This window comes from Euprymna scolopes, chromosome 3 (assembly GCF_053919585.1).
Source record: "Euprymna scolopes isolate OS-2025 chromosome 3, ASM5391958v1, whole genome shotgun sequence".
Classification (NCBI taxonomy): domain Eukaryota; kingdom Metazoa; phylum Mollusca; class Cephalopoda; order Sepiida; family Sepiolidae; genus Euprymna; species Euprymna scolopes.
In genome coordinates this window covers 48121012-48147981 of record NC_136484.1, presented here as the reverse complement: position 1 = coordinate 48147981, position 26970 = coordinate 48121012, and the positions used below count along the sequence as shown (strand labels likewise).

Below are 26970 nucleotides of genomic sequence, written 5' to 3'. Positions count from 1 at the left end.
TTTTAAAATCAAATTTTAAAAGCTGTCCAAAAGCCATGTTCGAATGTATTTTAAAAGTCATCAACATGTCTACATGTAAAATGAACAATCGACTGCATATGATGATTATGAACATTGATTAATTGTTTTCGACTTGAATTCTACGAATCCGACTTCACAGCTTTGTTTTTATTATTCTTCTATCTCTATTTACATTTATTGCACTGACAGTGAGATTAAAACAACAAATATTTCAAAATATAAAGAAAAATATCTTTTTAATGCACTGATCAGATGTATGCGATCGACATTCTAAGGTTAACTAATTTGTGTATTTCTTTGTAAAAGGACATCTCAGTAATTTACTATTTGTCCATATTGTTTTCTGATTCAATGATTGTTTTCATTTTATTATAGCACATAATTCTATTTTTTTTATCATGGATAGAAACTTAGCATTTTAGGGAAAAAAATCTTTCAAGTCAATTTACTTTTGGGTGTTGTAATTTTTGGTTTCTTTAATTTTCTCGGCCAACATTGGGACACAGATGCTGCTAGTTCCTATTTACTTGCCTCCCCATGAGGGTAGAGTTAGACACAAGGTCGGTTTTTAATGTGGGGGAAATCCAGCTCCTCAAAAAGGAGCACTCTGGATAGAAACAAAAAACAAAAATTGCCTCAGTCTAGAAGGATTTCTCATCCACTGATCGATACTACACTGTGATCTTGGCTAAAAGATGCTGCTAGTTAATCATTATTCTATTAGTGTTCAGTTTGTGAATCTCTTCTGTGTCAATCCAATATAGATATCCAAGAATACTTAAAAAGTACATTTTTTTTTTTTGTAGATATCAATTTAGTGTCGGGTATGAACCATCTGATTTTGTTATTTGTAAAGTTATTTTATTTTATTTACCTTCTTTTCAGCAGATTAGACACAAGGTCAGGTGTGGGTTTTGATGAAAGTGTTTCTGTGGAACGATCTGGATTCGAATTTGACACACCCAGGTTTTTAGTCTGTGGTGTTAACCACTTTAGAGCTATACATATTTCTGGTTTTCTATTCATAACATTGTCAGAGTTAAATGACTTCTGTATATGCTTTGATGTTGCTATACTTTGATGGGTGTGTAAAAATAATGTTGGAACCAAAATTTTCTTTAAGTCCAACGTAAACAAGTTCTTGATGAGCCGTTCCACTTAAAGTTAACAAATTTACGGAAGTTCAGTTACTAGCGATTACTATATTGTCCAATTGACTACTGTACACTCTTTAACCCTTATCCTCGAGTGGCCTTTGGGCCTTGATAAGTGGTGATACCTATGTAAAAAAAAAAATGGTTATAGTAAGTGGAAAATTTCATTTCATTAGAAGTTAAAGGATTGGAGTTAGGGTTATGTTTTCAGGATATTACATCATAGACATGACTCATCAAACATGTAGTAGATTAGCTAAAAAAATCTTTCTTCTGAATCGTGCATGCATGAGAGAGAGAGAGAGAGAGAGAGAGAGAGAGAGAGAGAGAGAGAGAGAGAGAAGTGTGTTAGGAACAACTGTTCACTCTTCTTCAGGTTGGGATGTTTTTAATTTACCATTTAACAAAAGAATAAAATATCCTTGTTTACAAATGAACCGAAATGCATTATTCTGGAATCTAATTTTGTAACCAAATTAATGTGTGCATGCATGGGGAGGGTACTGATTGATGTGTTTGCTTGTCCATTAGTGTGTGTGTGTTTTGGGGTGGGCTTTAGTTTTAATTTTGGATTGCAACCCCTGAAAGTAAATTGATCTGAAAAGACTGGAAATATTTTTCACACAAAATACTGAGTTTCTATCCATAATATAAAAAAAAATAGAATTATGTGCTATAATAGATAAAAACAATCATTGAATTAGAAAACGATAATAAATAGTGAATTAATGAAAAGAAATATACAAATTAGTTAACCATAGGATTTCGATTGCATACACATGATCAGTATATTAGAAGTGAATGTTCTATTATTAATATGAATTTATTTTAATCTCAGTTTTTTAATTACATTTTCACCCCAAACAAGGCACAATGCCACTTTGATGTAGGGGGCTACTATCAGGGACATAAGTAGCAGGGATACTATGTAGGAAGTTGAGCAGCAAGATGTCTGTTCGCATTACACTTGAACTTCTACATGTCAGTACAGTTGGGGAAGCAAGAACCCGGAAGAGAATTCCAGAGTCTATCAGTTTTGGGGAAGAAACAATTAGAGTAAAAGGCTTTCTTACATTTAGGGATCTCTACTGTGTAGGGGTGGGTGTGATAAATGTCTCAACTTTATAAATATAAAAATAAGAATATTTTAAGGTTAATGTTTTTTTATTTCCTTGAATATTGTTTCTTCAGCCTTAGCACATAACCTGAAATCTTGTATCATATAATAAAAGAAATGTTTTACAGTAAGTGGGGAAACAGGTCTTCATGAAGACTACGATTTCAGAAAAAAAAAAAAATTTTGTGCTATTTTTTATTGGTTTTTAGAAATTATAAAATTCTTTGCAAGCCTATTTTTCTCGTACAAAAGTTGTTTCTATATCATACCACATCTTTTGATAAAATGCTATTGAGCCGTTTTATAAAAGCTTAATCTGATTGCTACAGCATTTGACTCCATGGGCCAACGTGCACTCTAGCAGATAATGCATGCAGATGGATTTCCACTCACGCTGCTTAATCCTTAATCAAAACATGTTACTGTTTACATACACAAAAATTTGCTGCTATGGTAGGGAATCTGAATTCTTTGACGTCCACTCTGCAGTTAGACAAGGTTGTGTACTTTCATTCATACTGTTTAACTATACCATTGACTGGATTACCTGCATTGAGTTTATCCATGAAGTAATAGGTTCAGAACCACTGATTGATGAAGATGCCCAGGAGGCCAACTGAAGACGTGGTTACATACCGATCAAAGCCAACTTTGAATCTAGTGCAAATTCACAGGTTTGTGTTTGCTGCTGGCCCCAGGACTGGGTACCTATTACTATCTTGGCGGCTTTGGACCATCATGTGTGATCTGCATTCGTCTGGGACACTGTTCTATGGGAGTGAATGTCACCTCAAATCAAGTTAATCTCACAATAAAAATTACTGGTAACTCACTCGTTGGTTCATGACTGTTATGATATCCAATTGCAAAATCATAACTGCAATTATAAAACTATAACAGTTCTCATCTTGGTTGTTATATTCATAACATTTCAACCGTTTTAATCGACAAACCTCATTTAGGTACATCTTTTTGAACTTGTGAATCTTTATGTTGAACTCTGAAACTTGTATGGAATTTTGAAAAAATATCCATAAGAAAATCAGAGACTACACCAGTTAAACAGAACTCTATATTTAATCCCTAGAAATAGATTTTTCTCGTGCTATCAACTATAACCAGGTAGAAGTGCTAATTTTAATTTTATGCTGATTATTTTTATTTATTTAAAATGGGAATTGTTTCAAATAAACGTCTGATGTAATATGGGAATTGTTTCAGATGGAAGCACCTGATGTAAGGAGCCCCCCCTCCCAATATTACTTCACAGTCAAAAACTAGCCAACAATACGTGTTTGATATATGGATTGCAACCCAGAAAACAGCAATTTTTCCCCCTTTATCAGAAACATTGCTCATGGAATGTGAGGGTAAAGGACAAAACAAATAGGGAAGCAAGGCTGTTGAAAGTAAACTGGAGGTCGATTTTTAGTTATTATTTGTTAAATTCTAAGTGACAGGGTTTGACAGTTCAGTCCTCATTACAGGTAATAACTAAGAATAAGATAAACTGACACTTATCTGATTATGGTTGACAGAATAAGAACAATCTACGCTATGAATTGAATAATAGTAGAACGAATAATTCAAATAATGCACAAATTTATATTTAGCATATATTTATTACCTGTAGCCTGAATCATAAAAAAACTAATTTAGATTTTGCAACAGAATTTGATATTGCGTCTATGAAACGCAAATTATCAATCTTTGTCAAAAAAAAAATCCAAAGCATAAATATTAATATTTTATTTTAGACTTTCATGAATTTTAAATGTAACGTCTTGTGTAATTTCTGGTTGCACAACTTTTACTCTTATTTGCTGAAAAGTTAACAAAAATTATTTTAGTTCTAAAACAAGAATTAATATTATAATGCTGTGTCCATAGAAAAAAAGCTTCATAGACTGATGTACCGAATCTCTTATAGAAAGATAGTGGCCAACCGATAAAATGTTTTTTCAAACTTAACTGATCAGCAAACATATGCTCTACGGAGTTGCTTAAATGTTTCTAAAACAATTACTTACCTTTATTTTTAATCGATTACAAATAAACACAGTGCATGCAATGATATTGTGAATTTAAAGGGAGGAAACAAAAAACCCATTGCAATTGATTTATATATATATATATATATATATATATATATATATATATATATATATATATATAAAAGACGCCTTTATCCCTGTTTATCTGTGAATATTTTAATTGCAGATGTCAACAGCAGTCCAGGCAAAAAAGTCAGGCGTTCATCCAGTCCTGTTGAATTCTCAGATGAAGATTATAAAGCAATGTTACGAGATTATAAACGACGGAAAATGGAAAATGGGGTAAGTAAAATTATATATAATACGGTTTTCTATCTAAATGGTTAGTAAACAAACTGGATATTATCTTTTTTCTCTGTCATATATATTTGAACACAGTGATAATATTGACCAAAAAAAAAAAAAAAAAGAGACCCCTTCTTGTAGAAAAGTGCCCAGTCGATATTTGCTGTCTGAAGGATCGAACTTCAAAACGATACCGATCTCCTGAAAATCCGTCTCCTCTGTCAAAAGTTTTAGGCAGACGTACAAACATACATGAATACATACATACATGCAGACATACAAACATACATACATAAATACATACATTTAAACAGACAGATGAGATTTATATTATAGAAAATGAATTTCTTTATTTGCTCTCAGACAATTACCAAAATAAAGAATTTCTTCTCGGTCGTTGATTGTTGTTGTAATTTGATTGGGTAGAATTTTTTAGATATAATATCAAACAAGAAACATGAAAACTAGCTGGCTGATCGAATGGCAGTTTGATTGGCTCAAATAAGAGTTATTGTCATACATGTGTCTTTGGTCACATTTCTATGATCTCTGGATCTTTTATTTCCATTATTATTAGCAACAGTGAAATCCAGTCAAAAATGTGTTTTCCCACTCTTCATTTTCGCATTCTGTCTGAACCCACGTAATGACTCCAGTCTCCAAATTCCCATGGCTATGTATTCCTCAGCTTGTTCTTAAATGCCTTCAAAGACATTCAATATATTACAAATGCCCAACCTTTAAGAAAGATGGGGGGGGGCAAACTCTGCATTGCAATGCATAAATATAAACACACATTTGTATAAATATATATCTACTTAGTTTACATGCAGAACGTTGCTATTATTTTGAGAAAAATTAAAGTAAAATTTAAATCAAATCAATTAATAAATGTTTCATTATTACATTTAACAATATTATTTTGGTTCGTATTTGGATTCTTCCGACTACTATTCTCATCTTGAGTGCCATTTTCACAACGTTTCGGTTGTATTTTGTCGAACTTCGAAAATGTCTGTGTCAAACTCGGAAATTTGTATGTCATTTCAAACGTAACCCTTTATTTACTACACGGGGGTAGCATACTCTCGTTTCATCAGCCATGACTGGATAGAGATCCTAAGTAATTTGCAATTGTATTTTTTGGTTGACCACACTAGAACTGTCCACAAGAACCCATGGCGAAAGGTTAAGAGTACTTGGAAAAATCATTTGTAAAAGTGATATACTCCTCAAGGTTCAATTCTCAGTGTGGGCAGCCGAAAAATACAATTGCGAATTACTTAGGACCTCTATCCAGTCATGGTTGATGGAACGAGTGCATGCTACCCTTGCAAAATGAATTAAGGGTTCTGTTTAAAATTCCGTCCAAATTCCTGAGTTCGACGGAGACATTCTCCAGTTCAACACAAGATACCTGAAGAAGGTCAAAATTTACATTGATTGAAATATTGTTAAAATGACACTCAAGATAAGAAAAGTACAAATAACCAATTTTTATCTCAAAAATTCAGAAACATAATATTGTTTTGATTGTATTCTAATGGTGTTTTTGCTTTTGTTTTTTCATTTGAAATTTGATAAGTTTAGTAAATTTGAAATGACGTAGAATTGTTATGTTATTCCAAAATGATTCAGCTTTTCATTTACCGTATATCTTTATTCAATGCTAGGATATGCCAGAAATGGATATCAGTACAATAACTCTGCAAGATATATTAATACGATGCCAAGCTTGGAAAAGACCAGTACCCAAATCTCCTTCAAGTAAGTAAACTCTTTTAGTTCATTGTTTTTTTTTTTTTGTTTTTTTGTAGAAATGACATTTTTTTTTTAAACACGGCCATGAAACCAATACAAATGTATCAAGTTAGAAAAATCTGATTTACAAAAAGATATAACAAAAATATTTGTAAAATAGCATAACACCTGAGACTTGCTACTTTTAACTAAGGAAAAGTTCAGAAGAAATCAGTGAAAATTTCTTTGTGATAAGCAGCAAATATGGGTAAAATCGTTGAGGAAGTAATTGCAGCAGTTGATCTGTTTTATTTACATATCTTTTAAAAACTTAATTATCAAAACAGATGACAGTTTGAGAACATTAAAATGGTATCTAAAAGAATTAACAATCCATCTCCTACCCACTGATAAGATGTTAAAATGCATAAGTCACAAGTATTTTTGGACAAAAACATATTTTCATTATTAAATATGTATGTAAAAAAGCATTTGATTATATATAGATAAAATAAAAAATATATAACTTCCAATTACAAAATCCTGCACTTTTTCATTATAATAGCGAAATTCGTAAATCGAAATATTGAATTTCAAGTAAAACCAATGGTATCTACTTAATTGTCATGTCACAGTAATGAACATATCCAAAAATTACAAAAAACAATAAGGTATAAAATTAATTATTAATAAAAGCAGTTTTTGAAGACAATTAGCAAAAATTGAGTTTTTCTAAATTGTTGTAAGTTTTCCAAAGTTTTTAGAAAATAGTTACCTTCCTTGTTACAATTCAAACTCTTTGGTTTCTCTTTAAAAAAAAACTCAATTTTCATTAATTGTCTTTGAAAACTATTTTTATTAATAATTAATTTTATACCTTATTATTTTTCATAATTTTTGGATATGTTCATTACTGCAACAAGACAATCAAATAGATACCATTGGTTTTACTTGAAATTCAATATTTCGATTTTTGAATTTCACTATTATAATAAAGAAGTGCCCAAAATTCATATTTTTGGACAAAAGCACATGTATGTAAAGAAAAATCATTTATTAAAAACTATATTTTCACTACTAAGTATTTTTGTACAAAATATGTAAGTAAAAAACATATTTCTTTTGAGGATTTGTAAAAAAGAAAACATTCAACTCATAAGAAAAATATTTGTAATAAAAATAAAATTCTTAATTTCTAATGAAAAATATCAATTTGATTTTCTTATGTATTGACTTAAAATAGACAGGGAACTGATTTTAACCCTTCAATGATTTCCTCTGAATTACTTCTTTGCTGGAAGTGACGAATCTCAGGTGTTATGCTCCTTTATCAAATTACTAACTTGGGTGCCCGGCATTGCCTGGGTGTTTGGAGATGTGTGTTGAGCAAAAAAAAAAAAAAAAAAAAAAAGTGGTAGTAGGCAGGCAGGCTCAAATCCATACCACAAAGGAGGAAAAGAATGTGGAAAAAAAAAAAAGTGATGTCTTTGCTGTTGTGTCCGGAAGTGGTGAAGGTTAAAATTAAGGCTAGTCAATCGAAAAGAGGGGATGACTTTCGAAAATATCGGTGAAAAAAGTGACCCCCTCCTTGTAGAAAAGTGCCCAGTTTGAGGATGAAGGAATTAATGCCTTTAGCCAATTTTTCAATATTTGTCGTCAGAAGGGTGGAGCTTCAAAACGATACCCATCTCATGAAAATCCGTTGGCTGTGTCGAAAGTTTTAGGCAGACATGCAAACATACATGCATACATATATTTAAACAGATAGGTGAGATTTATATAATAGAAAATTAACCCCGATTCATAGTAATATTCATTTTGTCAATGATGAAGCGGTGAACTCCAATATTAATATTTTTTAATCAAACAATTTGTTTTCAATTTTTTTTGTATTGCAAAAAACGTTTATTTCTTTGGCATTACTACATTTTTAAATATAAAATTGATGAAAAACAAAATCTCCTTCCAAAAACTAAAGCAAAATCTCAGCCTTTCTAAATTCAAGCGTACATATAACTTATGAAAATAAAAAAACAGCAGCAGCAATCAATTTCAATTGTATGTGGAATCAATGGATGTAGCGAGTTATATCCTCTGATATCAATGAGAATTATTAGATTTTCTTTTGATCTTAAATATATAACATATAAAGTTACCATGTTAGATTTTCAAAGTTGGACCTAAATAGTAATTAAACAGAAAATTCAATTTTTTTTTTTTTTAAATTCAGTAATAAATATTTTTTCTCTGTGTTTTCGTTTCAGACGTTCCAGAAACTACTGCATCGACCAGTCCTGCTAGTGTAAAGAAAGTAAAAAAGAAAGGAGAGAAAATGCGCAAATTAAAAGCTGGTCGTGCTGATAGCATTGCCAAAAGAATGGCCATTTCCAGCCATGAAGATGCAGCAAATCTTGAAATCCCAGAGTTACTTAACCGAGATGAAGAATGTGTTCCAGACTTTCCATTACCAGAGTAAGTGATTCACAAAAAAATTAAACAAATTAATATTAGAAATTATTATTTCTTGACATGTCTTTGCGGTGCTTGTTTAGATATAGTTGACAAATTGATTTTTTTAAATATATCGTTTTAAGCAAAAACAATATTACGCACTTAATTGTCACGTTGGAAATAATAATATATCCCAAAATTATGAAAATTCATTGAGTAGAACAACTGCTATTGTGTTTTTAATAAAAAAACAATCTATCGTTATCCATCCATCCATCGTCGTCGCAGCCAAGATTGAACTCACTACACGAGTTTGTAGTGTAATTCAAATCTTGTCCGTAGCTGAATACTTGATGCTCCACCAGGACTATCAAGGGTATTTTTTATCGTGATCTCATCAGTAGATGGGGTGCCTACCACGGCTTAAGAGAATTCCATCTACCTTCGAGAGAAGCATAGATTGAGCTAGTTTCTCAATCTGGTATTTTACCTCGCGACATATACAGCGCCTCACCTTCCCAAATGATCACCCAACTGGTACTGGCCAGGCTCAATGTTGCTTGACTTTAGTGATCTGATGAGAACCGGTGTGTCAATGTGATTGTGCCGTATCTATCATTATAGACAACAAATATTGCAGCCATAAACAAGTAATCTAAAGTATTCCTTTCGGAGTTACGTCCCTTGTATTTAACCTCTTATTGTCTACTTTATAACGTCTAAGAAAAATGCGATTTTTACCCAATTTTCCGTAAAAATTTCTTTTAACTGTAAACAACTCAATGATTTTTTTTTGTAATTTTTGGATATATTATTGTTTTTTTGGCATGACAAATATGTAATATTGTTTTTGTTTAAAACGACATATTTAAAAAAAAATTGATCTATCGACTGTATCTTAACAAACAAAAATTTAAAGAATGAACATACAGATATTCCTCCTTTGCATGATTGTTGCTGATTAAAGTGTTTGAACATGGGTACAAGTTAAACAAGTGAAGCATGCATGGTCCCCCGTGAGTGCACAGTGAACGAGGCATAAAAAAAATGACTAAGTTCAGCATACCCCCCCCCCCTGCCCCCCCCCCCACACACACGCACACATATTTAGCCCCAAAAGTCTCCAGGAGACGTCAAATCCTGGTGAAAATGAACAAATGGTGCAGTTTAAGGCCTTAACATATGTAAATTTGAGTTCTGCACCATGTAAAAAAAGAAATGACTAAGTCTATCATCCCCTCCCCCCCCCCCGGAGTTTTTTCATTGTTTATTATTGAACTATTTCTTAGGTCATATAGTAGGGATGAAATGAATAGGATTTGTTTATTTAACTAACACACAAATTTTGTGTAAATCACTGGCTAGACAGAATCAAATATTGATTGGTTAGATGCAATTCTATTTAGGTTTAAGGTCAAAATGCCAACTAATTTTTCTATGCCTATATTTGGCTCTATAATTGTTAAAATTTTCCTTAATTCGCATGGCAGTTGACGGCAACCCAGGGGTAACGTTCTTTGCTAATGCAGTGAAAGGTGGCTTTGTGGCTGGGTTTGAATTCCACAATCAGCAGCAATTGTGACTTCCTGCGCTGATAATTGTGAAATTTTTACACACTAGTGTCTGTAGGTATAAAAAATAATTATTTATAATTATATATTACTAGCAAAAGTACCTGTTGTTGACTGGGTTCAAAAATAGCCTACCGAAAATGGACTCTGATTTATGAAAGTATGATAGGTTATGAAAAGGAAGGTTTGTTAAAGAGATAGCTTCAAATTTGGGGGTATCAAAACCAAAGCAAAATATGATGAGAGTAAAAATAAAATAGATAAACCCCATAATTTATTATACCATACTTGTTCACACTGAAACACTTATCACAATATTCTGTGGATCTTGTTAAACTTTGTGATATATTTCTATTCTATGGAGGCCAGGCACGAACGAACACCCCATGATTTTGTTATACCATATTTCTTCAAACTGAAACATAATTATCAAAGTATACTTACACAGATAGATATGAAAAGTCTTTATTAAAGTTGTAGAATAATCAAAAGTTTGTGCCTCTTTCCATTCTATGGAGGCCCGGCGTGAACGCAGACCCCACAATTTTATTACACCGTCCCTATTATGAAAGTATTATTATGTACATCTATATCAAAAACACTTGTAAACGTTTTTTTTTTTTTAATTTTTAAATTTTTTATTTCCATACTTTGTGGACCAGGTGCGTACGCAGACCCCACAATTTTAATGAATCATCATTATGCCAGATCAAACATACCCATTCCTGTGTCTCAATACATCTTCTATCATTATATGTGATCAGTTTTCTATAATAGTCAACCATATAGGAGCCTATTCGTGACCAGACACAGATGTTCAGCTTTATATTATAAATATATATAATTATTTCATTTATACCCATATAATATTATAAGGAGATATAATATATTATGTATAGATTTTCAGTATTTACTTCAACAGTGCTCAATATATTAGTAAAGCCAGGTAGTAAGCTACACAGAGGTGTCTGCATTTCATTCCCTTAGGAAATACAGGGATGAAACGTGAACCTGTGTGGAGCTTAATTACCACAAATATATTTTCATAACTTACTTTGGACAAAAGTTGTTCCAAAAGTAAAGCCTTTTCTTTTTTTTTTTTTTTTATAAATTCAAAAAGTTGAAGAACGACAAAGATAGGAGTGGTGCTATTAAAATGAGTGACCTTTTGGGCTTTAGAATTCTCAATGTATTTTTGTCAGGAATTCAATGACACATTTCTGTTTCTGATATACGTCCATGACTGGTTGCTTTCATAGAATCTCATACCATAAATATCTGCAACAGAGAGGTGAAACTTTCAGGTTATGAATGCATAAGCTGAGTTACCATTACAATGCAATTCATAACAATACAATCCTCTCTGATCTGTTTGGGTGGAATAAAAAATAGGAGGCATTGCTTTTAGAATGCCCCTTGTACATATATAAATAGATGGACATCAGTCATAAGAATGTCATCAAAATAACTTTGGGAAAGTTCTTGGACTAAAAAGGAATGAAATTTTAATTATCCGAAAATAATTTTCGTTTGCCTTGCTGTGTTTGGCAGTTGTCCGTTCACATTTCGATTTTCTTTGTCTCTACACATCAGTAATATTATTTTTTCTTTTATCTTACAGATCTTTACCTCCCAAGCTACCATTTGGACAGTTTGATAGCTTTTTCAGTCTTTTACGAGATCTCATTAATGAATTTCCGGATTCAAAAGTAACAACTGCAAAAGTGAGTACCTTTTAAATCTTTGCTTTCTTGTTTCATTTTTTATACATGAGTGTCCTAGATTCAAGATGGGCAACATGTAACCTCTCACACCTTTTCTCAATGCAGTCCAATTCAAAGGGTTAACATCAGTCATGTTGCATGCAGTCAAATCAATTCTTATGCACTCAAGCCAGTCTTCCTTTGTCTACAACGTTCCTTAGTACCTGCGATATCCAGGCATGTTATGGAGTTAATGCATGGCTAAACCATCTGAGATGCTGATCGTGTATGGCATCCAAAATACCCTAAATACCAAGTTTATGATGAAGCACAATTCATCCATCCACCTGATTATGGCACGGTCATCATGCAAAAAATCATAAAAATTAGAAGCATCTGTTGTCCATGTTTCACTCCCATGCAAGATGACAGAAGCAATAGAGACCGAAAAAACTTTATCCCATATTTTGAAAGAAATTGATGTAAGAATTGGCAGCAGCTTCTTGAATCTTTCCTAAGCAAAATTACAGCAAGCAATTATATTGCGTTCACAACCACCATCAGCATTCAACATGTCACCCAAGTAGCAGAAGATAGCTTTAACATCAAATGGGAGCCTGCTTCTTCCTAAAAAAGGAAGTTTTTAGGGAATATTAAATTCACAAGCAGTCTCCATGATGCACCATCTACATCCACATTTGTCACAGTGTGGCAAAACAAAAAAAAGTCTAACGAGACACACACCAAATTTCACTACATGGGTTGTATCAAAAAGTCTGATGAGATGCAGAGCACTGTTCACGGTACGCAGGTCTGAACGCTCCCCCACTCCTCCCAGCGACCAGCTTTTATCATGTCCAGGCATGCTTCATTAGCAGGTGTGTCATGTGACCATGCGAAAACTGTACGAGATCGAGGGCTTTTAAAAGATCATGGACGCCATCTTGGATCTTTTGGATATTTCTCTTTCTTCTCAGCTCGCAGGACAGAAGGACGTTTCTGATGTGAGTGGTGATTATTTACAGCCACACAAAGCACAAACGCATAGTCACTTGCTTCTTTGATGAATATCACACATTGATTGGGCAGATAACACCTCGACATCTGTAACAAAGTAATCGTAACATACCTAGAGAGTGAGATAGAAGAAAAAAAAAACTTTTTTTTTTTAATTTAGTTTTATAATCTAATTCAATATATGGTTTTAGATTCACTATATATTTTTCAAGATTATATTATGGCTGGCTTATTTTCAGGGTTTTTTTTTTTTATCCTTAATGAACTTTTAAACGGTTAAATTAACAGTTTTCCAAATTTGATATTTTCTTTTAATTTTGACATTAAAGATAATTTAATTTCAATTTTTACAGTTAGAAGAAAAAGTGCGTGATTGGCAAGATTCTCCAACTACTCCCCTTAACCCTTGGGTATCGCAGCAAAATAGTTGGATTGACAATGTCATACCTGCATTGAAATTTCTCTCTGGCGATGTTTTAGGTAAGTTTGACAGAAAAAAAAATCATATTTTCTTGATTATTCATTGATATAAACTAATTAAAACTCTACATTTTTTTTTATATGCTGGGTTTATATCTAAACACAGAAACTTTATTTTGACTATCATTCTTGGTGACTATTTTCATAACATTTCGGTTGATGTAAGCCTCAGCATTCTTCTGGTAATATTTTTTGAACTCTGAAACCTACATGAAATATTGAGAAATGAACTCCTTATTTAATCCACAGATGTAGAATGTTCTCATTTCATCTGTAGAGTAACGATTAAAAGCAATAATTAACAATTTGTTCAAAGCAATGATCTTTTGACAGTTCAATTCTTACTGCGGGCGATAATATCTAAGAATAACATAAAAATTAGCAATCTACCTTCAATGGGCTGAATAAAGGGTTCCGTTGAAATTCTTTATGGGTTCCTAAGTCTGAAAAGATACATCTGGAGAAAGTTGAAACATAAAATTAGTTTACGTACGTTGTATGATATTCAAGTAATTACAAAAAATAAATAGGCTAATATTTAGAAAGAAGCTGAAGTGAGTTACATTTTTTTAAAAAAATCTTTGATACAGATACTATGAATATTCCTGATGTATTTTACGAGCTACCAATAATAGATGCATCAAAATATGATGTATGATTTTTAATTTAAAACACAAAGCAGAGAAAAATGAAAAAGGGGAGTTAATCTATTACTAAATTTGTTTCTTAGTACATTTTCACCTGAATGTACTCTATTACATTACTGCATAAAATCATAGAGAATCTGTTTAGTTATACTTCATTTTATACTACTTTTATAGTACAGTAACAAAATCATGCTGGCAGATTACTATATACAGTTGTATAGAGTTATAATAAATGTGACATAATAATGACAGTCTTTAATACCATGTGTATAAAGTAGTTATAGTAAAGGGAGATAATTTCTAGTTGGAAAGAAAATATCAAAAGAAAATTGACAAAATCTGCCCATACAAAATAATTTTTATGATTCTGAATTTTTTAGATGAGGATTTATTATTTGTATTACTTGGATTCTTTGGACTATTGTTCTCATCTTGACTTATTTTCACAACATTTCGGTTGATGTAACTTTTGACCTTCTTCAGGTGTATCTTGTTGAATTCGGGAATCTTTCCGTTGAACTCTGGAATCTGGACAGAATTTCGAATAGAACCCTTTATTGTGCAAGGACTTGTGGTGTTGTGGATAAAGTACTCGGCAAAATTCAGTTGTGAGTTACATTCTTCTGGAAGTTGAAGGTACAATCCTCAATGCGGACGACATTCATAATCCAATTGCGAATTGCCTAGGACCTTTACTAAGTCATGATTGATGGAACAAGAGAATGCTACTGTCATGGATTAAATAAATGGTTTCATATAAAATTCTGTGCAGATTCCCGAGGTCAACAGAAAGATTTCCAAGTTCAACAAGATACACATGAAGAAGGTTGTGGATTTTACATCAATCAAACTGTGAAAATAACACTCAAGATGAACACACTAGTCTGAAGAACCCAAATAATACAAATAATGAATTTTTATTGACAACTTGTTAAGACAACAGAAGATGAATAATGAATAAAATGCAAAAATTTAGAAAGTCTAAGTAGAGGGAAGTTTATATATATATATTATTCCTTAATTGGAATTCATTTTTTTTTTTTTTTTTTTTTTTTTTTAGATGAGCATTATATGTTAATTTTATTTTTATTTCGGACTATTAGTCTCATCTTTATTAGTTGTTGTTTTTGGATCTTTTTTATTGGTTCACTAAATAAATAATAATATGAACCAATAAAAAAGATCCAAAAACAACAACTAATAAAGATGAGACTAATAGTCCGAAATAAAAATAAAATTAACATAGAGGGAAGTTGTTTTATTTTATCTGTAAGCAGAATTTGAGTAGACATGTTCGTTTTGGCTTATGACATATGCATTTACGTGTGAGAGTCTGTGTAAAATCAGTAGGCATTGGAGATCTGTGTATCTATTAGTTTGTCTCTGTTTTGCTAGTATAAAAATGTGTATAACAACTTGTGCTGTGTACATGCATTTGGTTTGTGATGTGTATGTGTTGTTGCTGGGCATAGTGGTTTGTTAATGTTTTGTCATGTGTATGTTACTTACTATTGGCACAAGGTACTTGACTATTTCAAAGAACTTCATCATATGCATCAGGTCTGAAATAAAAATGCAGGAAAAGATGAAGAAAACTGTTTGGGATTTTATAGTACACGCAAATTTTCATCAGTGAATATACTTGTTTCTCTGATTGACTGAAGGGAATTACTGATTTGAGCTATTGTCCAATCGAGAGGCGATTCGTAAAAAAAACAAGAAGGAAAATATTATACACTAAAAATTACTTAACTTACCTAGGTTTTTAACAATGGCTATTTTGTAATGATGAGGTTTGTGCTTGAAATTTAGAAGACAATTTTGATTATTTTATAACAATGAGGTCATTTGTGTTTGAAATTTTGAATACAAGAATTTAAGCAAATTGTTTTTTATAAACAGAAGTGTTAAACATAATAGCAAGTCAATAAGGAAATAAAGGAATGGGATTTTATTATTTATGTTTAGATCTATGCTGAATTTAAAAACAGTTTATTTTGGAAAAAGTTCTGATGTTTGCATATTTATTCATTATTAGCAGCTAGGATAAGAATAGGAAGTTTAATTGTGTTATTGAATATTTTGTTTCCAGGATCATTAAAATAAATTTTGCTAAAAATCATTCTGAGAATAAAACCCATAGAAACTCCATCAATTTGAATGTAAATGTTTTCTTTGAATTCATAAGTGATTCAATGATGCAGATTAACTGTAATATTTTTAGTATTATTTTTTTATTGTGGAGGAAGAAACAAATTATTGTATATATTATTGTTGATTTATGTCAATTGTCTTTTTTCAACTACATTAGTGAATAAGCTTTCTTATGTCAAAAGATACAATGATTTTATTGCCCGGTTGTTTTGTTTTTAGGATTTGTAAAATTCTTGTGTCGGTTTAACAATGTATACACAGGCTGATAAGTTCATTTAGGGTTTTGTAATAAAATAGATAGTAGTTGGTTGGTTGGTTGTTTTTTGGTTTATGGCATATCAACCCTTTTCAGGTTATTTAATGCAGAATCCAAAGATTTTGAAGAAATATTTTTTTAATAGAATATATTTGTTGTTTTCAAGTTGGTTTCTATTTAACCCATAGTTGGGACCCTAACAGGTACTACCACTCCGGGTCAGAGTGGACCTGGAAGCAATGGCAATTAAAGGGTGGTTCCATACTCCCCAAAGCCCGCAAGCTGGGGCCTCACCACTGGATATAGTTTAAGATCATATCCAGGACCCAGATAGTAGTAATTTATGATATGATAGGTCAGAGGTGAAAATTTAGATTTATGTATTTTAACTGTTCCATATAAATAATCAGGTTTATAATCTCCAATTTTGGGAAGTTAATAAATATCAGTTTGTGCAGTATTGATAGTGATTAGTTTGACGTGTATGTTAAATATATTAGTAGGTTTACTGTTAATTCTTTTTTTATTTTTCAATTTTTTTGTAGTCATCAAGAATGGTTTGAAGTTTAGTATAATAGTCAGATTTATTAAGTACTACAAACATACTTCTTTTGTCAACGTTTTTTTAGAATGATATTAGAATGGTTGCAGATATCATTAACAGTTTTTTTTTTTTAGATTGGAGGTTAATAATGAATTGGATTGTTGCTTTTTATCAGATTGAATTTTTATAATTTCTGCTTTTAGTAGATTATGTAAGCCGAGTAGTTATTTTATTTTTGGTTCTCCGATTTATCAGAGAGGAACCTATATTTTTATTGACGTCCATGTGTCCATTAGTCCGGACGATTGCCAGATAACCATCCATTTTTTTTTAATTTTGCCACAAATTATATTTCATTAAATAGATGTGCACAGTAAAAAAAATTTTTTTCGCAAAAATTCCCGTTTGGCTCAAAAGAGGTCAAAAATGCCCCAAAATTACATGTTTTGCCCCCATAACTTTTGATCTATTAGATTTTTCTGAAACTTGGCCAAAATGTGGAGGTCATTGTTCTTAATATAAATCCAGTATGGGTGATCTTGGCAAAATTCTGGTTTGGATCCCCGGGGACTTTTAGTGCTAAGAATGCCCCTTTTTGTGGCTCTTTTTTCATATTTTTCAACAAAAACTTGGTATGTCTGACTATATAGTGGTTTTACATGGCAGTCAACTCAAATATACATGTGTTAAGGCCTGAAACTGCACTGTTATCCATTTATACTGGGATTCGACATCCCTAGGGGCTCAAAAGAGGTAAAAAATGCCCCAAAATGGTATTTTTTGCCCCCATAGCGTTTGATCCATCCATTAGATTTTCCTGAAACTTGGCCAAAATGTGGAGGCCATTGTTCTTAATATAAATTCAGTATAGGTGACCCTGGCAAAATTCTAGTTCTGGGACTTTTAGGACTAAAATACATGCCTTTTTGGAGCTCTTTTTTCATATTACTCAAAAAACTTTGTATGTATATCTATATAGTAGTTTTCCATGCTGCTGAATTTAAATATACATGTCTTAAGGCTTGAAACTGCACCATTTGTTCGTTTTCACTAGGATTCGGCATTCCCAGGACCTCAAAAGAGGTGACAAGAAAAGTTTTGCATCGCAGAATTAAAGAAATAGGTGTTCACAATATTGATGAGTCCGACAGGGGGAAGCATGTTGCTCAGAACGATTGAATTGCAATTGTGAGAAGTGGTTGGGGGAGTACCCCGAAAACACCGTAATTTCTTAGGACGCCCAGCACCATGATTGGGCCAAAAAGAGCAAAAAAAATGTGATAAGTTCAAATCAAATTTTTAACTACAACGGAAGTAATATTTGTTTTTAGGACTAACTCAACCTTCACACTTCCCACATTCATTATTTCTTCATTATTTTTTTAATGGTATCATCTCACATGCAGCACCAGATGGAGACCACGCACGCACGCACGCGTGACTTGTCTATTTTAGTCATATTTTTATATAGTATTTCTATTTCTGTTTTTTTTTTTTTTTTTTTTTGCTTTAATGGTTAAGTTGATTGAAAAGCTGGCAAATCTCAAGCTAATTGATTTCTTATAACTGCTAGTGAATTATAATCATTTTGTGTTTTGTTTCATCAATATTATATTACTTACTTTAGGTTTCCAGGTCGAAAATTTTGTTCCCTTCCTTGATTTCAAAGAACGAGCACAGCAGTGGAAATGGATTGGTCAAGGCCGAGACGTTGATGACCAATTAGGTCAGTTGTGTAAATACTGGCTTAGCAATAAAGATGAAAAACATGCAGATGCTCAGGAAAGCAACACAGGAAGTCCACCTCCTCCCAGAGTGTAAGTAACTTTGTTCAAATCACTTACCTACATATGATCTGGTTGTAGCTCAAAACGGGCTGAACGTTAGAGTTGCACCAATAAAAACACAACAGCATTTGATCAAGTTTATGAAATATCTTTTTAGTATTAATATTAAGTTATAAAATATTCTATTCATTTTGCTTCATCTTTCTAATGTGAAATCTTAAACATAATCTTATTAGTTATAGTCAGCTAACGTACTTCCTAACTTCAAGCATAGCGCTACCGTAAGCGGTGACGAGGCAAATCGATTCCTTCGCTTTTTCTCTCACCTATATCTTCCCTGTCCATGTACTCTTTCTTTTTTTTCTTTTTTTTTTTTTTTTTTCTATTGCGTTTTTCCAATCTTTCTTTTTTATTTAATAATCATTGAAAGGTTTTTGCAGACTTATTTTAATGAGGAATTATTGAAATTATTTTTTATTTTTTTAAGAATTATTGAAAACCCTTTTTAAAATCCATTTAAGCTATTTTAGAAATATTATGTATTGGATACGTTTTTTTTGTGATGCTTGAAATTTTTTAATTTAATTTCAATAATTTCATTTGTTATTTTGATTTCAACAATTTTATTTTTATACTTTCATAAGTATATAAATTCAAATAAAACTTATTTATAAAAGTAAAAAACTTATTTTTATAGTTTCATAAACATATATTTCTTATGAAATTTCAAATAAATTTTTTTTTTTAATTTTTTAATTATGTTATTAAAAGTGCAAATAAAAACTAATTGTGTTATTTTTATCTGAATAATTTTGTTAATTTTTATTGTATACTTTTCAATAATTCCTTTTCTTATATTTTATTCCAATAAATCATTTCACAGTAGAAATACTGAAGAACAATAAAAGTGAAGGAACTGATTTGCCTTGTCACTGCTTCTGGTAGTGCTATGCCAGAAGTTACTGACTATAATCACCGTAATATATAAATATCGAAGGTGTAGTTGAAATCTGATCATTCAGAGTGTTGATAAATTATACATACATTTTAGATGTATTTTGTATAAAAAATGATAATAAAATGAGATTAGAATTTTTTTATTTAAAATTCCTTTCCATACTTAAGCTTATTAAAAAAGTCAAAGTCAGAACTAAAGTTTTTTTTTAATTTACAAATTTTCTTAGCTTGTGAATCAAAACTGTCAAAGCGCCATTTTGAAATGTGATTTAGTCTGATCTGAGTTGTCTTTTCTTGTCATTTGTTACATAAATTTGTACTTTGCCTCAGGTAAACATTCAAAATGGTTATCATTTATAGTTTTTTTTCCATAAATGTGAAAATTTTAAATAAATAAACCAAGAAAACAGTTTGTTTTCACTGAAACTTGAAATATTAGTTTTCTACATGATAACAAGTCAAGAATTGTAGTTATTGAAGGTAGTTATCTAAGAAAAGTACCAAAATGTTTTGTGCCTTGAATTTGGTCTCATTCTTATAGGTTTGCTGAAAATGCATTTTTTATAAGCATCTGAATTTGTCCAACATTTTGTAAAATAAACCAGATAAATGTCCACTCTTACCACACAAAAAAGTAACTTTGGTGCTCATTTATATTGCGGTCTTATGTACAACATGAAAAGAAACTGGAATCTTAGGAAGATCTCTACTATTTCAGTAATTATAGGAGTAACCAATCTTATGATAAAGAATTTCAAAAACTACCTGGCAAATATACCCGGTGAACCAAATGCAAGAGAGATACAAATAATTGCACTGAAAAGGACGGATAGAATCCTAAAAGGATCTCTTGGTTGGAATGTATGAGATAGCAGGTGAATATCTGGCATCTTGTAGAATGCTCCATCCTTAGTCAGAACAAAAGGATTAGAAAATTGTGGAAAAAAAAAAAATGTGAAATATGGTAGTTCAAAATAAAATAGGAAAACTTATTAGTGAGAAATGTTAATGTACACAATACATTACAGAAAATAAACAAGTAGAATTTTAATGAAAGATAAAATAAATTTACTATTCAGAATCCTCAAACTCCGAATCACGAAACCACATGACGTGTTCATATTAGAAGAAGGGAAATAATCTTCTACAACACAATGGCTTGACTTGAATGTCTCTTGAATTTTAACTTTGTTAGGAGTTCTCATTTATAAAAAAAAAAAAAAAAAAATCAATTTTTACAATACAATTTGACATGTGTGCTGTTAAGTGTATTCTGTAGAAAAAAAGATGATAGTAGAAAATCCAGTCAGCGAAAAATCAATACAGTTACGATCTCGAGTGTTGAATGATTTTGTAGAATAAAGATGGTAGTAGTAGATCCAATCGGTGAAGAATTAATGCAGTCCCGGTCAGCAGTGGTTCAGTCACGTCAAAACGGAGACTGACAGCGAACTGACTTGAATCCAAAATTCAATATTTTTATAATGAGGTCGGAGGCATCTATCTAATTGGTTGATTGCCCTAATGTGTAGTTATAAATAAGATCGTCCAAATTCTGTGAGTCATATACTCCACATCTAGCAAAAACATTTTAACATGTGCGACTCTATAGACATGCCATCAGAAGTTGGCAATTATTTTTACAATTATTATATCAAATACAAAGATTTTCTTATTTTATCATACATTATCTATGTTGTAAACAATATTGTGAGAGTTCGAACGTTTTGTATTTTCTAGGAAAACAAATTATGTTGTAAAACCAACTACAGAGGAAGAAAAGCTCAGTTTTAAAGAGCAAGTAAGTATAACATTTTATTTACAGCCTCTGTTTGCACATCTCTTATAATGACGACAACAATGATAATAACAACAAAAATATATCCAAATTAATATATTTGGAGAGAATTTCCCAGTGTTTCTTTTAATAGTGCTCAAACAAAATGGTTTAATAAGGTTCTTGTCCAGAATTCTCCCATATTAAAAAAAACGAAAATAAAGAAAACTGTATGACGTACATACCCATAACAAAATAGAAACATCATATTACAAAAATCACATAAATTGATCAAGTGGTTTTATTTTTAAATAAGAAAATAAAATTTTATGAGAATCTAAGGAGTGACTGTCTCGGCTGCCATTCTGAAAAACAATCTTAAAAAACAAGTAATTTAACAATAATTCATACTTGCTAGGTTTATGTTGTAATGCCTACGAATTTCTATTAATTACTTAAAAATGATTTTCTTCATAAAAATAAAACTATATAATCAATTTACATGATTTTTGGAATATAATATTTTTGTTTTGTCACAGGTATGTACATTATACAGATTTTCTTGCATTTTTGTTTTTTAATATGGGGAATTCTGGACAAGAACCTTTAATAATAAATGTAATGAAGGGTTAGAAAAATGCAGTCATGTTTCAATCAAAAATCTCATCAGACAATCATATGTTCTGAACACCTTATCAGTGTACATTTTAAAATATTTTTACTTTCTATCTTTAAAATCATTTGGTTGAGGGTTTTGATTAGCCAATGAAAATAGGACTTTTGAAATGGAAACAGCAGACGACTTCTGAATTTCTGAATAAATTGGAAGAAGAAGAAATATTTCATTCACAAAAAAATAGCATACATTTCAAAACTACTCCATCATGAACCCCTCCACACTGGAAAAATACATCCAGATGTTTTTTTTTTTCTTTTTTTACAAGGTGCTCACCACTTATCAAGACCCGGAAGCCACTCAGGGATAAGGGTTATTGCGTGTACAGTACGTTAATGTTAAAATTTGATAAAGTGTCTACTTAAGGGGGTGGTTCATCTGGAATTTGTTTATGCATCTGAACTGTTGTGATGGAATATAATTTTGGTTATCATTATTCCGGCAGGCCTGTTTCGGCTATTGCGTTTAGCCTGCTCTTTTGTCACAAATAGACAAATGCCAATCTTCCCATCAAAGTAACATTTACAATCTGAATCCCAACGGGGTTGAACCACAGCAACAAGGCACATAACCTTTGTAATGAAATGTTTGCTTTGAGTACTTTTTAAAGGTTCAGATTCATCCTTCCCTAAATAAAAATTTCTTGCAGTTTTTGTAATGTAAAACCATTTCTCATCAATATCTGCAACATCAAATATTTCTTTGTAATTTCCTTGATTTAAGTCCAAGTGTAAACAGCAAAACTGAACACAGCTTTTCATGTTTTCCACTGTGAAAAAGGGTTTGATTGTCTCCTAATTTTTCCATCTTTCAACCTTGCAACCAACGTTGTTGTGGGAATTCCACATCCAATGGAACTGAAATATTTGAACTTTTAAATGCTCATGATCAAATTCTCCCTATAATGTTTCTTCTAATTCTGAATGTTACTGCAACATCTTTGATTGTACACTGTTTTAGAATATGGTCTTTGGACCTCTCTAATAGTGCTTCTTGGACTGTTCTTCATTTTGAATTTGTTAACTCTTTCTTGTCACTACTATTTTTACATTCCACATTAGCATCATATATATTTTCCATATTCATTTAGTTACTGTGGATAGTTTAAAAATCATTAAATTGATTTGTACCTGCAAAAGAAACGTGCATTTCTTGTTTGAAATTACTCTTGTTTTCTTTGCCTGAACAAAAAACTCTTTATCACAAAATTTAAGGAAAGGGATAAACTCTTAAATAAAAAAACAAGATACATCAATTAATTGTAGGCATTATAAATCACACCTAAGCCACTTATTTACTCCTTCCTCTTAAAGTTCTTATCTAACATGGTTCTTGTACTACTTATTCTTGTATCCTACAGTAATGCTCCTATTTACTAAAATCTTCGCAAAATATTATATTTACTATATTTATAACTGCACTATTTTTATCATCATTGCTTCAGAATATTATTTCATTAATTATACTTATTACCCCCAAATAATTTTTTTGCATACTCCAAATATTTATGCCCCCCCCCCCATTTTAAATAATGTCCATTTTAAATATTGGTACTTTATATATTCATGTATATTATATTTTTTTTTAATTGATTTTGCTTCAGATTTTTATTTGTTCTTTCTCTTTCTTTTTTATTTTTCTGATGATGTTTATTTTTAATATCAATACTTTACAAAATTCAGCTTATTTATATAGGTGTGTGCTGTTAATGTCTTAGTTTTTATGGGTAGAAACTTTATCACATTATGTATGGCTTAACTCAAATTGAAAAAAAAAAATCATCCCCAAATAATTTTTTACATACTCCAAATTTGCATTGAAGAAACCTATGTCAAGGTATTATAAATTATATTTTTTGTTATCTTTATTTCTACACTAGTAGTCGGTATAATTATTGTTACCAATTGTTTTCAGTATTGTAGCTACTAACTTGTTTATTATTCATCACCTTTTATCACTATTATAATTAATTAGATTTTATCATTGATTATTATTATTTATTATATATTGTTATCATATAACTTTTAAAGTCTTTTTAAAAAGTGTTTTAAATATTACTATCAATATTATTATTCATGTCATATTTTTTATTTTTTCATTTTTATTATTATTAATGCTATTCTTCTTCTTCCTCGTCTTCTTATTTTTTTTTTTTATTATTACCTGTAGTGATGGTGGAGGGGATAGTGGAGATGTTGAAGATGGTGGTGTTAATAGTTTATTTTGACCATAGCAAATTTGATTTGATTCTAATTCATTTTTGCCACCGGTTAATTTGTAGTCCTTTTTCACAAGTATATCTCAACCCGTAATCCTGACTTATTTTTATAGACTGACACAAAATGCTGCAGAATCAAATGTCTGCTGCATTTCCGTTATTAGCAGCTGGCACTCACACATAGTTTCTTTGATAGGTTTATGGTTTTAGTTTTTACTTTTTTTAAATTTTTTATCTAATTTTTATCTTTGTTTTCTTAGCCTCTCCGTCCTTTCCTTCCTTTCTTTATGCCTTTTCCTTAATTTTTTTTTCTATTTCAAACTCGAGACTTCTGGAAAATCTACAACAGTGTAGTAAATAATGGGCAAGCAACAATTCCCCCACTAACCAACAATCACGAGGTTGTCTCCTCAGCAACCGACAAGGCTAACATGCTTGCCAGTCGGTTTGCCTCAAACTCCACACTGGACCCTTCCAACCACCCCCTACCTGACTTTCCTATGCGGACAGACGCCACACTAGACGATCTGAAAACCACCCCTGCTCAGGTGCATGCTATCATAAAAAACCTTGACACCTCAAAAGCATGTGGACCCGATCTTATCCCAGCTGTGCTATTAAAAAAGTGCTCAGCTGAAGTAGCTCCAGTTCTCTCCAAACTCTACAACAAATGTCTTAATGAAGCTTGCTTTCCGGGCTGTTGGAAAACTGCTTCTGTTGTACCAGTATTCAAGAATTCTGGCGAAAGGACAGACCCATCAAATTATCGCCCCATTAGCCTCCTCCCACTTTTTGCCAAAATATTTGAGACCATAATTAACCATGCTCTAGTCCATCATCTTACAGATGCTAAACTACTGACTGACAAACAATATGGATTTAGACAAGCCCGTTCCACAGCAGACATCCTCACTGTGATCTCTGAACGTATATACCATTCACTGGACAAAACGGGGGAAGGCAGAGTGGTAGCTCTAGATATATCTAAGGCTTTTGACAGGGTATGGCATGAGGGTCTCCTCAGTAAAATCAGATCATACGGTATCACTGGTAGAATACTTAACATAATTAAATCCTTCTTAGATAAGAGAAAAATCCAGGTAGTCCTCGACGGTCGCACATCTAAACAATATGATATAAATGCGGGAGTGCCCCAGGGTTCTATCCTTGGACCTCTATTGTTCCTGATATTCATAAATGACCTCCCCGACAACATTGCCTCTGAGATGGGTATATATGCTGATGACACTACACTCTATGGCAGACACGACAGGAAGACGAATGAACACATTTCTAAAGAAATGGCAGAAACACTAGAGGAAGACCTCCAATCTGTAGTGGAATGGGGACAAAAGTGGTTGGTCGCGTTCAATGCTGCCAAGACTAAACTAGTTTCATTCAATAATTACAAGAAACCCTCTCTACCACCCATAGCAATGGCCAACGACTCTTTATCTGAGAGTCCATCTTTCAAACTCCTTGGCCTAACGTTCACAGGAAACATGAGTTGGAACAATTACATTGAAGGCATTGCCAGGGCCGCTGCAAGAAAGGTAGGCTCTCTCTACCGTGCTAGAAAACTACTAACACCCGAAAGTATCCTGTACCTCTATAAGGCCACCATTCGCCCATGTATGGAGTATTGCTGCCACATCTGGGCTGGTGCATCTGCTACTAGTCTCTCGCTCCTTGACAAGGTTCAAAAGAGAGTCGCAAACCTGATAGGCCCTGAATTGGCATCTAAGCTTCAGCCTCTGTCCCATCGACGAAATGTTGCATCCCTCTGCCTTTTCTACAAATATTTTAGTGGTGAATGCTCTGACGAACTGCAATCACTTGTGCCCCCACGACGCGAGCACCCTCGACAAACCCGACAGGCTACTAGATCCCACCCCCACACTGTAGAGGTCCCTAGATGTAAAAGATCTTTTTACTCCAATAGTTTCTTCCCCAGAACCGCAAGACTCTGGAATTCCATTCCAGGTCCCTGCTTCCCCAACAGTACTGACGTGCAGAAGTTCAAGTGTAACGTGAACCGACACCTTGCTGCCCAAATCCCTACATAGTACCCCAGTAGTTGTTGCCCCTGATAGTAGCCCCCTACACCAAAGTGGCAATTTGCCTTGTTTGGGGTGAAAATGTAATAAAAAAAAAAAATCAAAAAATCCCCACACCTTTTCTTTCATCTTCTTTCTATATATGGAAAACATTTACCTTTTTATTTTTTTATTTCTATTTTTAATAACATGTAATGTGACCTCCTGATGATAATTTCTTATGACTTTGAATACCTGAACGATTGTCATTATAGACTCAGCTTTTGTATAAGCTATATCACCTGAAGAGGTCTCTAGTAACTAG

The 26970-nt window shown here is 32.1% G+C and overlaps 1 protein-coding gene across 3 annotated transcripts in view; it reads left to right on the top strand.

Moving 5' to 3' along the window:
* The window catches only part of LOC145254776 (uncharacterized), a 96476-nt gene that overhangs the window by 45139 nt on the left and 24367 nt on the right, over positions 1–26970 (top strand). For all 3 annotated transcript variants that reach the window (XM_080113553.1, XM_080113571.1, XM_080113561.1), the window contains 7 exons: positions 4513–4628; positions 6305–6398; positions 8636–8843; positions 12015–12117; positions 13467–13593; positions 18822–19011; positions 21679–21739. In XM_080113553.1, coding sequence (XP_079969679.1) covers positions 4513–4628; positions 6305–6398; positions 8636–8843; positions 12015–12117; positions 13467–13593; positions 18822–19011; positions 21679–21739 — 899 coding nt within the window. The remainder of the gene's footprint in view (positions 1–4512; positions 4629–6304; positions 6399–8635; positions 8844–12014; positions 12118–13466; positions 13594–18821; positions 19012–21678; positions 21740–26970) is intronic.